This window comes from Dermacentor andersoni, chromosome 2 (genome assembly GCF_023375885.2).
Source record: "Dermacentor andersoni chromosome 2, qqDerAnde1_hic_scaffold, whole genome shotgun sequence".
Taxonomy (NCBI): Eukaryota; Metazoa; Arthropoda; class Arachnida; order Ixodida; family Ixodidae; genus Dermacentor; species Dermacentor andersoni.
Window position 1 is genome coordinate 158,328,910 of NC_092815.1, and position 12,054 is coordinate 158,340,963.

At 40.8% G+C, this 12,054-nt stretch overlaps 1 protein-coding gene across 2 annotated transcripts in view; it reads left to right on the forward strand.

Annotated features, from left to right (window-relative positions):
- The window catches only part of na (sodium leak channel non-selective protein na), a 74,898-nt gene that overhangs the window by 13,929 nt on the left and 48,915 nt on the right, over positions 1 to 12,054 (forward strand). The window contains exons 8-13 of one of the 2 annotated variants that reach the window (XM_050187376.3): positions 603 to 745; positions 2,649 to 2,753; positions 7,459 to 7,680; positions 10,228 to 10,395; positions 10,854 to 10,913; positions 11,042 to 11,173. In XM_050187376.3, the coding sequence (XP_050043333.1) occupies positions 603 to 745; positions 2,649 to 2,753; positions 7,459 to 7,680; positions 10,228 to 10,395; positions 10,854 to 10,913; positions 11,042 to 11,173 (830 nt within the window). Of the gene's footprint in view, positions 1 to 602; positions 746 to 2,648; positions 2,754 to 3,547; positions 3,607 to 7,458; positions 7,681 to 10,227; positions 10,396 to 10,853; positions 10,914 to 11,041; positions 11,174 to 12,054 lie in introns of those variants that run through there. The other variant, XM_072286577.1, reaches the window with a different exon arrangement.

Below are 12,054 nucleotides of genomic sequence, written 5' to 3' on the forward strand. Positions count from 1 at the left end.
TTCTTGGTTGCTTATAAAATGATAACCTGATGGTGCTTTAAGCCTTCATAACCTCTAAGCATGTAAACTAAAATTTTAAAAAAATTTTGATGTTTTACATCAAAATTTTGTCCATAATGTGACATTTCTTTCTATGCAGAATACCCCAGTTATTCATAAGGTAAATGTTAGCAGCAACCACAGGAATGAGTGCTGTCGTCTGCCAGTAAATGTATTTCTATGTTTCAGCAATTTTTATTCGCAATCCTGTTTTTCCCCAGAATTCCTTCATTGTATGTAAAGAGGTCCTTGAGGATTGTGGTGATAATTTTCCAACTCTGGATATTTGAGATAACATACAAAACCACAAACTAAACAAGAAAGATGATTGTGACCAAGTTAAACAAAGCTTCTACGCTCAGCACCGATGTGCCAAATAATTTTTGTTATTAGACTTGTGCAGTAAGGTCTTTCCTGCATGCTAGGATATTTCACATGCTTTCTGTCTTCTGCTCGCCAGTGATGAGATTTGCAGGTCACTCCTGACAGCCATTTCTGACTGCATACTCGGGCAATTCTATGCTAATTAAGGCTTTATTCCTTTGCCGCGTTCTCTGCTGCAGCCCATAGTTTTTTTACCGTGTACCAAGCAGCCTCCCCCGAGGGATGGGCCATTCTCATGTACCAGGCCATGGATAGTCTTCCAGCGTGGAGAGCCACCTTCTACTTCACCACCATGATATTCTTTCTCGCATGGTTGGTCAAAGTGAGTCACATGCCAGTTTGTCCCTATTTGTTAGTGTGTGATACCTGGATCTACACTCCCAATTTCTTGTGCCCATGATGACCATAGTGGGGGAGAGCTAAACTGAAGGCAAATAAAACATTGACATACACGCTTTAAAATATGTTTTTTTCTGGCTCATTCATTCTGAGAATGGGGAGTGCTTAGACCTGGTGGGATTCCAAGATTCGTTAATCTACAGTACGCATGCACATAGGTTGGCTGGCTGCGGTAAAATTAAATCCGATCGACAGAAGCCGATGTGTGACTTAATGTGTGCATGTTTCCCGTGCTTTTTTAAAATTGGGCAAATCCCCTGGCTTACATAACTGGCCAAGGATACCCTCCAAGTATAGATGAAGCAGTTAAAATGCACAGATTACTGATATCTTTATAAATTGCTCTGCTAATTAAATTCATTAAACGAGAAGAAAGGGGATTAACCAAGGGGCCCGATTTTGTTACTTGTATCATAAGAAGCCAACAAACACTGACACCAAGGACAACATAGGGGAAATTACTTGTGCTTAATAAATTCAATAAAGAAACGATCAATTAATGGAAAATGAAAGGGGATGAAAAAACAACTTGCCGCAGGTGGGGAACGATCCCACAACCTTCACATTTCGCGTGCGATGCTCTACCAATTGAGCTACCGCGGCACCGTTTCCCCATCCACTTTCTTGGGTATCTATGTTTCCTAGTAGAACCCTGGGAGTGTTAGCCAGCACCACCACTCGCAGACCTTGGCGGCGGATGTGGAACAACCTTTCTGCCGCAGGCGTCACGAGAATGTGATCTTTTTGGGTGAAGGCAACCGGTCAATAAACACACACATGCTACCTGAAGGCATCATTGTTGATCACATTGTTGAGCCAGGGGATTTGCCCAATTTTAAGAAAGCATGGGAAACATGCACACATTAAGTCGCACATCGGCTTCTGTCGATCGGATTTAATTTTACCGCAGCCAGCCGACATATGTGCATGCGTACTGTACATTATCGAATCTTGGAATCCCACCAGGTCTAAGCACTCCCTCAATCATTAAAATCTGGTGATGGTAGTTGCTTCTGCTCTTCAGTTCTGGTGAAATTTGCGCAGTGCATTTTCACCAATGTTTGCTGTAGTTCATGTGGTGAACTCACGGTGGTCGTTTGCACTTTATAATCTCACAGCAGCACCATTTTGGGACTCGTACAGCAAAGAACTTGCACAGCAATTATAACCTGAAGTACCATACACGTGGAACTGGAATTAGAGCCCACGTGATCTGGGCTTAACTTCTAAAGCATTGCCTACAGTCTGCATGTCAATCAGCCTTGAGGTCTGCTTTAGTTGCTCTCATTGTAGCTCATCCATTAGCGCGGTAGTTTGCCTGGTGTGCTATGGTATGCTGCAAGTTGTTGTGGTACGAGAATATATTGATATGCGACTTTCTTTTGCAAAAATAGGCATGTACCCTGACCCATGCACCAATATACTACAGCATGCTTCAAGTGTACTAGCGATATCTTGGGCATTAAATTCAATGCAGTTCAGTTGTGTTTTTTGCTGATGCTGTGGATACTTGTTACAGTGCATCAAGCCATTTTCAGCAGTTTGCCAAGCCGGTTTGCTTCATTCTGAATTGTAACACTGAACTTAGCATCAAATTGTGTCTTCTTGACTAATTTCCTTTTAGCTACTGTGTTGTGCCCGTGATATATGGTGCTATGTTCTGCAGCACCCCTGAGGGTCAATAATGTATTTTTCCCATGACCACAAACTTCACCTTGGAGTAAATGTGCCTACCATACTAGCATGCACAGTGTGCAAAGTTTGCTTTCACTGTCACGCTTCATTTCTTCTCTTATTCAAGTACCTCTATGCTCTTTTCTCTGTAGAATGTTTTCATTGCGGTCATCACAGAAACATTCAATGAGATTCGAGTACAATTCCAGCAAATGTGGGGAGAAAGGGTCCAAATTCAAACAGAATCAACACCTCAGGTGAGAAATGCATTCATTTATAAGTAAAAAAAAAATTCTTTTCAATCGTGCAGTGAAATTCTTCATTGTTATAAAGCATTTATAGATGCTGGTGAACAACTGCGTCATTTCACGTGCTTGATTTTGGACACCTACTGTAGTCTGTCAAGTGAAAATAATTTCATGGCGTTTTTTTTTTTAATTCTCCCAATTGCAATTACATTGACATATCATATTTACTCGATCCTAGCGTGCCCTCAGTCGTAACACACACCCAATTTTCACAGCCAGAAATGGAAAATGCAGTGCCCTTGATTGTAACACCCACTTTGATCTTCATATTTAACAAAAAGAAAGAAATATAACACGCTTGAATTTTAACTCACCAGATTTTCATAACAGTGAGACTAGTGGTGGTTTGTTCGTGGTTGCAAAAAGAAAATATATTGCGATACAGCCATGGTGGACCTTGCACTGCTTTGTCGTCACTGTTAACAAAGGCCTTGCATACCCTGACAGCCTAAGGGTGCACAAACAATAACGCAGCTGCAGAGGACATTTGGATTGATTTGAGCTACAGTCATTTTTAATGACAGTGAGAATAACTCTTCACCGTTGCTGTTTTGGTTTCGTACTCGATTCTAACGAGTCTGCCATTTTGTGGTAAATTATTATAGAAAAAGAAAGTGCCTTATAATTGAGTTAATACGGTAATAGGAATAACCTATGTCTATAACTGTGACAGGTGGATGCAATTACTGATGTGAAAGGTTCAGTAACTTTCCTTTCCTTCTGGGCTTTGTCTGTAGTTCTAAACCAGGAATCTTGTGACCAAAGAAGCAAAAGAAAATAAGGACTGCCACGACTGCACATGGTGATGACCTTCAGTGTGTAGCTGTGTAGAAAGCAGTGTACGATAGATGCTTTGCTGCTGCCTAGCTTTCAGCATTTGAGCCTTAGCACTTGTGATCCTAGCTTTCAGCACTTAGCCTTAGCCTTAGCCTTAGCACTTTAGCCTGATTCTTGTAGCACAATCACACTTTCATCTGACTTGTCTGTGCAGACAGAGCTCTGAACTGCTACCTTGTGCACAGCAACACTCGGTAAATGGCGGGCTGCTGCATTGCAACATGATAGCCACTTGTGTCTCCCTTGAGGTAGTGCTCAGCAAGACATCTTTGTGTTTTATTTCTCGTATGTAAGCAGCATGCCCTTTACTTTTTTTCTTCGGTGTCCCATCTGCAGGATGTCCAATCAGCTTAAGGCATTGTAAATTCTGTTCTGCTTCTTTCTAGCCGCAGAGAATATCCATTACTGCAATTAGTACACAAATATCGACACCATTCAAGTGAAGCTTTCATGTGCAATGTGTAGCTACAGTATGAAATATCCTAGTCATGCAGTAAAAATCTGATGATAATCACTCACTTCCAAGTGACCGGAATGCCACTATAGTAAAGAGCATCCTATGAATCATAGTAAAATGAAGTTATAGAAAATGCAAACATAAATAAGGGAGCAAACATTCTAAAGACACAGATGGGACAGGTAGTGACCAGCTTTCAATCAACTTTGACCATCGTAAGCCTTAACTACCCTAATCAATCAATGGTTGATATAAACATCTGTGCATATTAGGCAATGTCCTCGCTTTATGCATGCCAATTTTACGCCAAAGATACTACTTCCATCTCATGAGCATACTTCGCAAGATAGCTCCATTTTATAGAAACATTTACCTACCAAAGTGCCATACTGCTTTTGAACATTGAGGTATTTTTGACAGAGCTTGCATTTTGTAAAATGAACATGACACAAGTTTATTTATGTTTTTTTTTTCAATAAAAGTGTGGATGCAAGATTAAATATATGTAAAATTACTCAAATTCTCGATGGAACCTGGCATTAAGCACAGGGATACGCTGATCAGACTAGTGATATTAGCTAGTGAATCCACATGAACTCGTGCCTAACGCAGCTCTTGAATGAGAAATCAAGTGAGTTCGTGTGCACAAGCATAAGCCACTGGGTTATTTTAATTTTCTGCCTAAATATACACCCTGCATTATTCCCTGAACAATGCAGCAGGGCAAGCTTAGCAAGGTTTTTTTTATGATGATATTCCCACAGGCAGTAACATATTACTGAGCCATCTCAGGAGCTGTGCTATGTTGATTTCTTACTGTGCTATTAGTATGGCTAGAATACACTGACCCAGCATAATTGTATAAATATTTCTGGATGGCACTTTTAAGTTATGAGCTTAGCTATATAGCAGTAAGTGGGTTCACTTTTGTGTGTGCAGTCATAAACGTGATGCACTGCATATTAGTTTGCATCATTAAGGTTTACTATTGTGCTTTCAGATAAATGGGGTACGTCATCATCATCATCAGCCTGATTACGCCCACTGCAGGGCAAAGGCCTCTCCCATACTCCTCCAACTACCCCGGTCATGTACTAATTGTGGCCATGTTGATCCTCCAAACTTCCTAATCTCATCTGCCCACCTAACTTTCTGTCGCCCCCTGCTTCGCTTCCCTTCCCTCGGAATCCAGTCGGTAACCCTTAATGACCATCGGTTATCTTCCCTCCTCATTACATGTCCTGCCCATGCCCATTTCTTTTTCTTGATTTCAACTAAGATGTCATTAACGCGCGTTTGTTCCCTCACCCAATCTGCTCTTTTCTTATCCCTTAACGTTACACCTATCATTCTTCTTTCCATAGCTCGTTGCGTCGTCCTCAATTTAAGTAGAACCCTTTTCGTAAGCCTCCAGGTTTCTGCCCCGTACGTGAGTACTGGTAAGACACAGCTGTTATACACTTTTCTCTTGAGGGATAATGGCAACCTGCTGTTCATGATCTGCGAATGCCTGCCAAACGCACCCCAGCCCATTCTTATTCTTCTGATTATTTCACTCTCATGATCTGGATCAGCAGTCACTAACTGTCCTAAGTAGATGTATTCTCTTACCACTTCCAGTGCCTCGCTACCTATCGTAAACTGCTGTTCCCTTCCAAGACTGTTAAACATTACTTTAGTTTTCTGCAGATTCATTTTTAGTCCCACCCTTCTGCTCTGCCTCTCCAGATCAGTGAGCATGCATTGCAGTTGGTCCCCTGAGTTACTAAGCAAAGCAATATCATCAGCGAAGCGCAAGTTACTAAGGTATTCTCCATTTACTCTTATCCCCAATTCTTCCCAATCCAATGGGGTACGTGTGGCATATTAAATATGTACGGTATGTGCTTTTGGTATTGTAGGGCGCCCCCTCATGGATGCCTTGCGCACCCGGCTCGCCATTGTTATCTGTGTCGGCACATGTGAACCGCTGGTGTGTGAGCATATAAGCACGCTTCACGCTGCCAATGGGAAGCAGCAAGCTATGCCCACAGTGTGTAGACTCCTGTTAATTTGACTCCGGTTAATTTGATTTATTGGTTAATTCGATCCCGAGCGAAGGTCCTGGCTGGTCTGGGCCCAAACTATGGGCCCAGACTTTCGTTATTTTGATCCTGGATAATTTGAACTTGACCACTCAGCACACACATGTCTGACCGCTGTGATGACCCCAATAGCGACCCAATAGCGACCCAATAGCGACTCAATAGCGACCCAATAGCGACTCGGTAGCGACCCAGTTACTGGTAGCCTCAGTCTCGGCAGAGCTTCAGAGACATGGAATGCATTGAACACACATACGTCATCTCCCGTCGAAAGCGCCTATTTCCAGCCTGTCCTGGGAAGATTCTCATGCAGTAACGGTAGCTCACAATGTCTGATTACGGTATTTACCCGATTTTAATGCCCCTTCTTTTTTCTTCTTCTTTAAAAGCCAAAAATCGCATTAGCAGCGTTTGTTTGCTTTGCCACATAACATTTCTGTATTGAGGCGAAGCTGACATTAGAAAACCGACCGTGCGCTTTAGATTCCTACTTTGTGTAGGAGCTATAATGTTATCTCTACGTTGGTTTTTCTACTTCGAGTACATAGAAAGCAGACACATGTTTGATTCGGGGCCGTGTTAGAATCAGGCTAATATTGCCAAATGAATTAGGCGGTGGGTTTTGACGTTTCTTTCAGCATGTTGTTTTATTTGACCCGCCGGATAATTTGATCAGTTTCGATGGTCCCGTCAGAGTCAAATTAATGGAAGTCGACTGTATATATATATATATATATATATATATATATATATATATATATATATATATATATTGGAGTGCTGTAGACATGTGTATTACAGCCATGAAATTTCCGTTCTAAAGAGGGCGAGCCAGATTACTTTATCATGTGGGTAAAATATGAACTATCAGAGAAGTATCTGCAAATACTATATTGTGACTTCCACGTTGGCTTTCTTACTACTAGTCCTCTGTGTTTGAAGCTGAAATATTTAGTACAAAATTTCAGAGGATAGAACTTTATAGAATGTTCACACATGCCACAGCAAAGGGGCACAAAATGTACTGACTTACAACCATCTGGATTTATTAATGAGAGTACTATGTACAGGAACTGTTGAAAAACGTAAAAAACAAAGCCAAGGTATAGAACATTATTTACTATAGAAGACCAAGTCACCTACAATCATGGTCCTTGTATGCACTGACAAGTCTATTGTGTCTGATACATGCGTAGCTGTTTGGGGCTCCTGGCTAAGGAGTCTTGCTTGTCATCTGCATGACATTAATGAAGGTTTGGTGTTTTCATGCATGCAGGTGCTGAAAGGGGACGACACTGGCTGGAAGCTGGTTACGGTAGACGAGAGCAAAGGCCGTGGCAAAGCTCCGCGATGCCTTCAAGTGGCCATCCACTCGGCTGCTTTTCAGGTCATTGTCATGATGGTGAATGTGGCGAATGCCTTTGTGGCCGCAAGCATCTCCTTCGTGCACGACGAGCGACCACGGGAGGACTTTTTCAAGACCTACTACTTTGCCGAGGTGCGTCCTCTGTCCTGCAGGTGCAGATTTTCTAGCTTGGGTATCAGGCATCTATTGTGCCTAAAGGTCTGGTGTTTACTAAAATTTGTTAAAATATACAGTTGCATATCTTTTCAAGAATTAATTCAAAAATATGAACGCAGTCTGTTTGTTGTATATTAGACTAATTCAGGGACGTTGTAAAGAAATCTTTGGAGTTTCAGCAACTGCAGCCAACTTTGAGGACAGTTGAGGTGAAGGGAAAGAGCATTTTCACATGGAAAACAAAGCTACACAAACGGAAGTCAGCAAAGTCTTATGTACTTCTGTTCCTCTGCAATAAATGTTATGTTTAAATAAAAACTCACGATTGGCAACAAGTATGGTCACTGTGGCTGCATATTGGTTTTATGGTCTTCAATAAAATTGGTCTTGATGTTCATTAGCTGCTCAAAACTTGTGACACAAACTCATTCACAAAGAAGGAACCGTGTAGACAAGTATAGAAATCTCTGGGAAGTATCAGGTTAACTTTTTCTGTGGTTCACTACGCACTGTTGTGCTTGGTGTATCTCCTAAGATGGTGTCATTCTAGTTTCACTTGCAGTTATCTTTTCTCGCTTGATAATTTCTTTTCATAACTGCCAGTGTTTAATCACATCTCATTAAGCACTTTAGGCTCTTTCACCTTCCCTTCCTCATATAGAGAATTTGCTGCCTTATTTTCCTTCTTTCTCGTATACACACAAAGGTGACTTAAAGGAGCAGCTCTCAACAGCCAGAATGTAATAATAATAATAATATTTGGGGTTTTACGTGCCAAAACCACTTTCTGATTATGAGGCATGCCGTAGTGGAGGACTCCGGAAATTTCGACCACCTGGGGTTCTTTAACGTGCACCTAAATCTAAGCACACAGGTGTTTTCGCATTTCGCCCCCATCGAAATGCAGCCGCCGTGGCCGGGATTCGATCCCGCGACCTCGTGCTCAGCAGCCCAACACCATAGCCACTGAGCAACCACGGCGGGTGCAGCCAGAATGTGTTTTTGTCACTGAAGCAAGTAACAATGAAGCTGTCTCAAATCGGGAAATACCCAGAGTGGAGCTAGCTTACTGTCATGAGAGAAAACACCATTGATATTGTCTAGGATTGTGAGCTTTCCCTGTCAAATTGCCACACTTTGGAAGAAACTGTAGCAAGGAATGGTAAATCAATTTAGGTGACCTGAAGCTTTGTCAGGTCCTTCTATTGTCAAGAGCTAGGTATTTGTGCCGCATTATTAGGTGTTTATGTCAACTAATTGTTTGAAATTGTGCTGTGGAGGCAACAAGGTAATTTTTTCAGCGACAGATTATTTGCACAGGCAGGCATAATGAGTTGTGTGAGTATCCCTGATTACCCTATGGTTAAACAAAAATTAATTGATTTAACTTTTTCACATTACTTCAAAGCACATGTTGCGATAGTGAAATTAAAATGAGTCAGTACTTCCCACTTTGTCAGTATAGAGAGATTATACTTGTGGACAACTTTCTGTGGCAATGAAGGGAAAGCTACAGGGATGGAGCTTCCGGACATGTGTCACTACGCCAAGTAGTCCGGCAAAGTGTGACAGCACTTTCGTTTTCTTGGAACAGATGCTGAATCAGTGTAGCTTCCATGTGCAGTGGTTTAGCATGTGCCCAAATGCGCAAGACAAAAGCAGAAAAATAAGTCAGATTTAACGCTCACTGATCTATTTCGTCTTATTTTGATGCCGTAAATAAGATGTTTCTATATTCCATTCCCCTGCTTAAACGTGGATGAGAATGTGGGACTTTTTTCAGGAGCACTGTTACATGTGCGTGTTTTGCCTCCATAGCTATCCCTTCATAGCCACAGAACGTTCTCCGTGAATACAGCACCAGTTTGAAGATATTCATTCAGACACTTTCAGCGAGATGCATTGGTGTTCCACTTACCTCAACAAAGTTTTTTTTGTACAATGTGCCACAGAATTATGTGGAAAATAAATGTAATTCAGGTGAGATCTTGGGGAAAATTAACTCATACTGGGTTCGTAATAAGTCAGACATACCTTCAGCACTAATTTGCTTCACTTTCCCAATTACAACGCGCACACTAAGGTTATTGCTTAGAAAGTAAGTTAGTGACTTTTAGTTCATAAAAAAAGTTCATTGGTGATTATCACTTCTTATTTATACTGGCATAAAGAATGTGTAAGCAAAAAAGCATGCAAGTATAGTGAACTGCTTTCAAGAGTTGCATAAAGGCTATCCTTAAACACTGACCACATGTTCTTAGCGAATACATTTAACATGGGAAAACATCATGGCAAAACACATGGAAAAGCTTCATGGAATAGTATTTTATGCAAGTGGGAGGATCCAGTGCCTGTAAGTTCAGCAGTAAGCATGGTCATGAAATTCTACGCATGCTGACAAAAGCATTCTTCATATGTAGAGACTGTGGAGATGTACTTTCATCACTTATCTTTGTCATCTCAATTTATGTAAATTTAAATTTGATGTGCTCATCATATATTTATCCTCTTCACTCGTTACAGATTGGTTTTACAATATTCTTTGATTTGGAGGTACTCCTGAAGATTTGGTGCCTTGGTTTTAATGGGTACATTAAACGTTCTCTGCACAAACTCGAGTTCATCCTTGCCATTGGGACTACACTGCATCTCATGCCCGACTTCTTCACCTCTGAATTGACTTATTTTCAGGTGCGTCACATTCAACTTAACGGGTTTTGTTGCTATGCTCCTTACTTGTTCAGACAGTTAACCAAGGAAGCTAATAAAAGTGAATTTTGCTGGCACAAAAGAGTGCAACAACTCGAATCAAATAATGCATGCATCAGAATGATAGGTGGCTCTGGTCCTAGATTTAAAGAGTAATACATGTATAGGATGAGTCTTGAAGAATTGATATATGTGGCTTGATTAAACTATAAATAGTAAGATAGTCACAACTGATGGTCATGCCACACAGTGATTGCTTTGGCACTGAAGCTTGATATTAATGTGCAAACCACAGGAAAGAGAGACTGCTAGAACAGTTAAGCAGAACTTGTCTCATGGCAGAATTAAGAAGATTATAATCAAAGAAAAACAAATGGAGCTTCTATACTGCTTGAACAGTTGCTAACAGAAGCTAACAGTTGTGGCATTTTATTGTGCAGGTTCTGAGGATTGTCAGACTTATTAAAGCATCGCCAGTGCTTGAAGATTTTGTTTACAAGGTAAGATGCTCCATCTCTTCCTTATTTAGGATGACAGAACAAGCTAGCATGCTCAGTCTATGTATTATTGTATACATTCAGTTGTGCACTTTGTGTGTTCATACCCAAAATTTCGCTTATTATTTCAGATTTTTGGTCCTGGCAAGAAATTGGGAAGCCTTATAATATTCACCATGTGTTTATTGCTGATTACATCTAGCATCAGTATGCAGCTATTCTGCTGCCTTTCCGACTTCATGAAATTTGAATCATTTCCAGAGGTAAGCTGGAGGATTGGTGCATAATTACGTGGCTCATGATTGGTCAGTTGATTGATTAATTTGTGTCACTTTATGCAAGCTGCGTCATGCTAGAGGAAAATGTTGAAGGGCCAGTCAGTATACCATTAGTAGGGTATATTGTCATAGGCTGACTGAGTCACGGCTATCTGTGATGACTATTCCTTATGCATTTCACAGGTTATTGGAAATTGCTAAATGCTTTATTTTGACAAATAATGACTTCATTTCGAAACTTATGGCTTTGTTTCGCTTTTGCTTGGCTTTTTTTCAAAGCATAACAAAGTGCTGGGAATGAGGATGCTGAAAGTACCAGAAAAAGGTGAAATGTTTCTGACCTGAGAAGCTTTCTTAAGAATCAGGGGCACAAAGTATGCTGGTGGTTGCACGAACAAATTCTGTTGACACCCGTTACTGTGAACAAACTTCCCTCTTGGCAGCTTATAGTATGTGCAGTTTTGTTGTCTCCTGGGCATTCTTGTTTCCCACATTACATAATGATTTAGTTTTTGCTGGTACAGATGTTGTAAAATTTGACTGTCTTTGAATAATTTTTATGCAGCTTAGCACAGGGTGAAGCAAACAATATGCATATTTCCATTTGTTGAGTATGACTGATGGCTTAACGAGGCCCGAAAAGTGAAGGCATATTATCATCTAGCTTAGTTGCATTCTTAACAAGATCCAGAAGGCACATCATTTAATGTCATAGAATTTAGGTAGCAGTAATAACACAGCAGTACGAGACATAGCATTACCTTTATACTACTGAATAGTCCAGTTTCCTTGCCCCCTGTTAATGCAACTTTTATGATTGACACACACTTGCTGTTGGGTCCGAGCTACAATTAGTCATTGTGGAG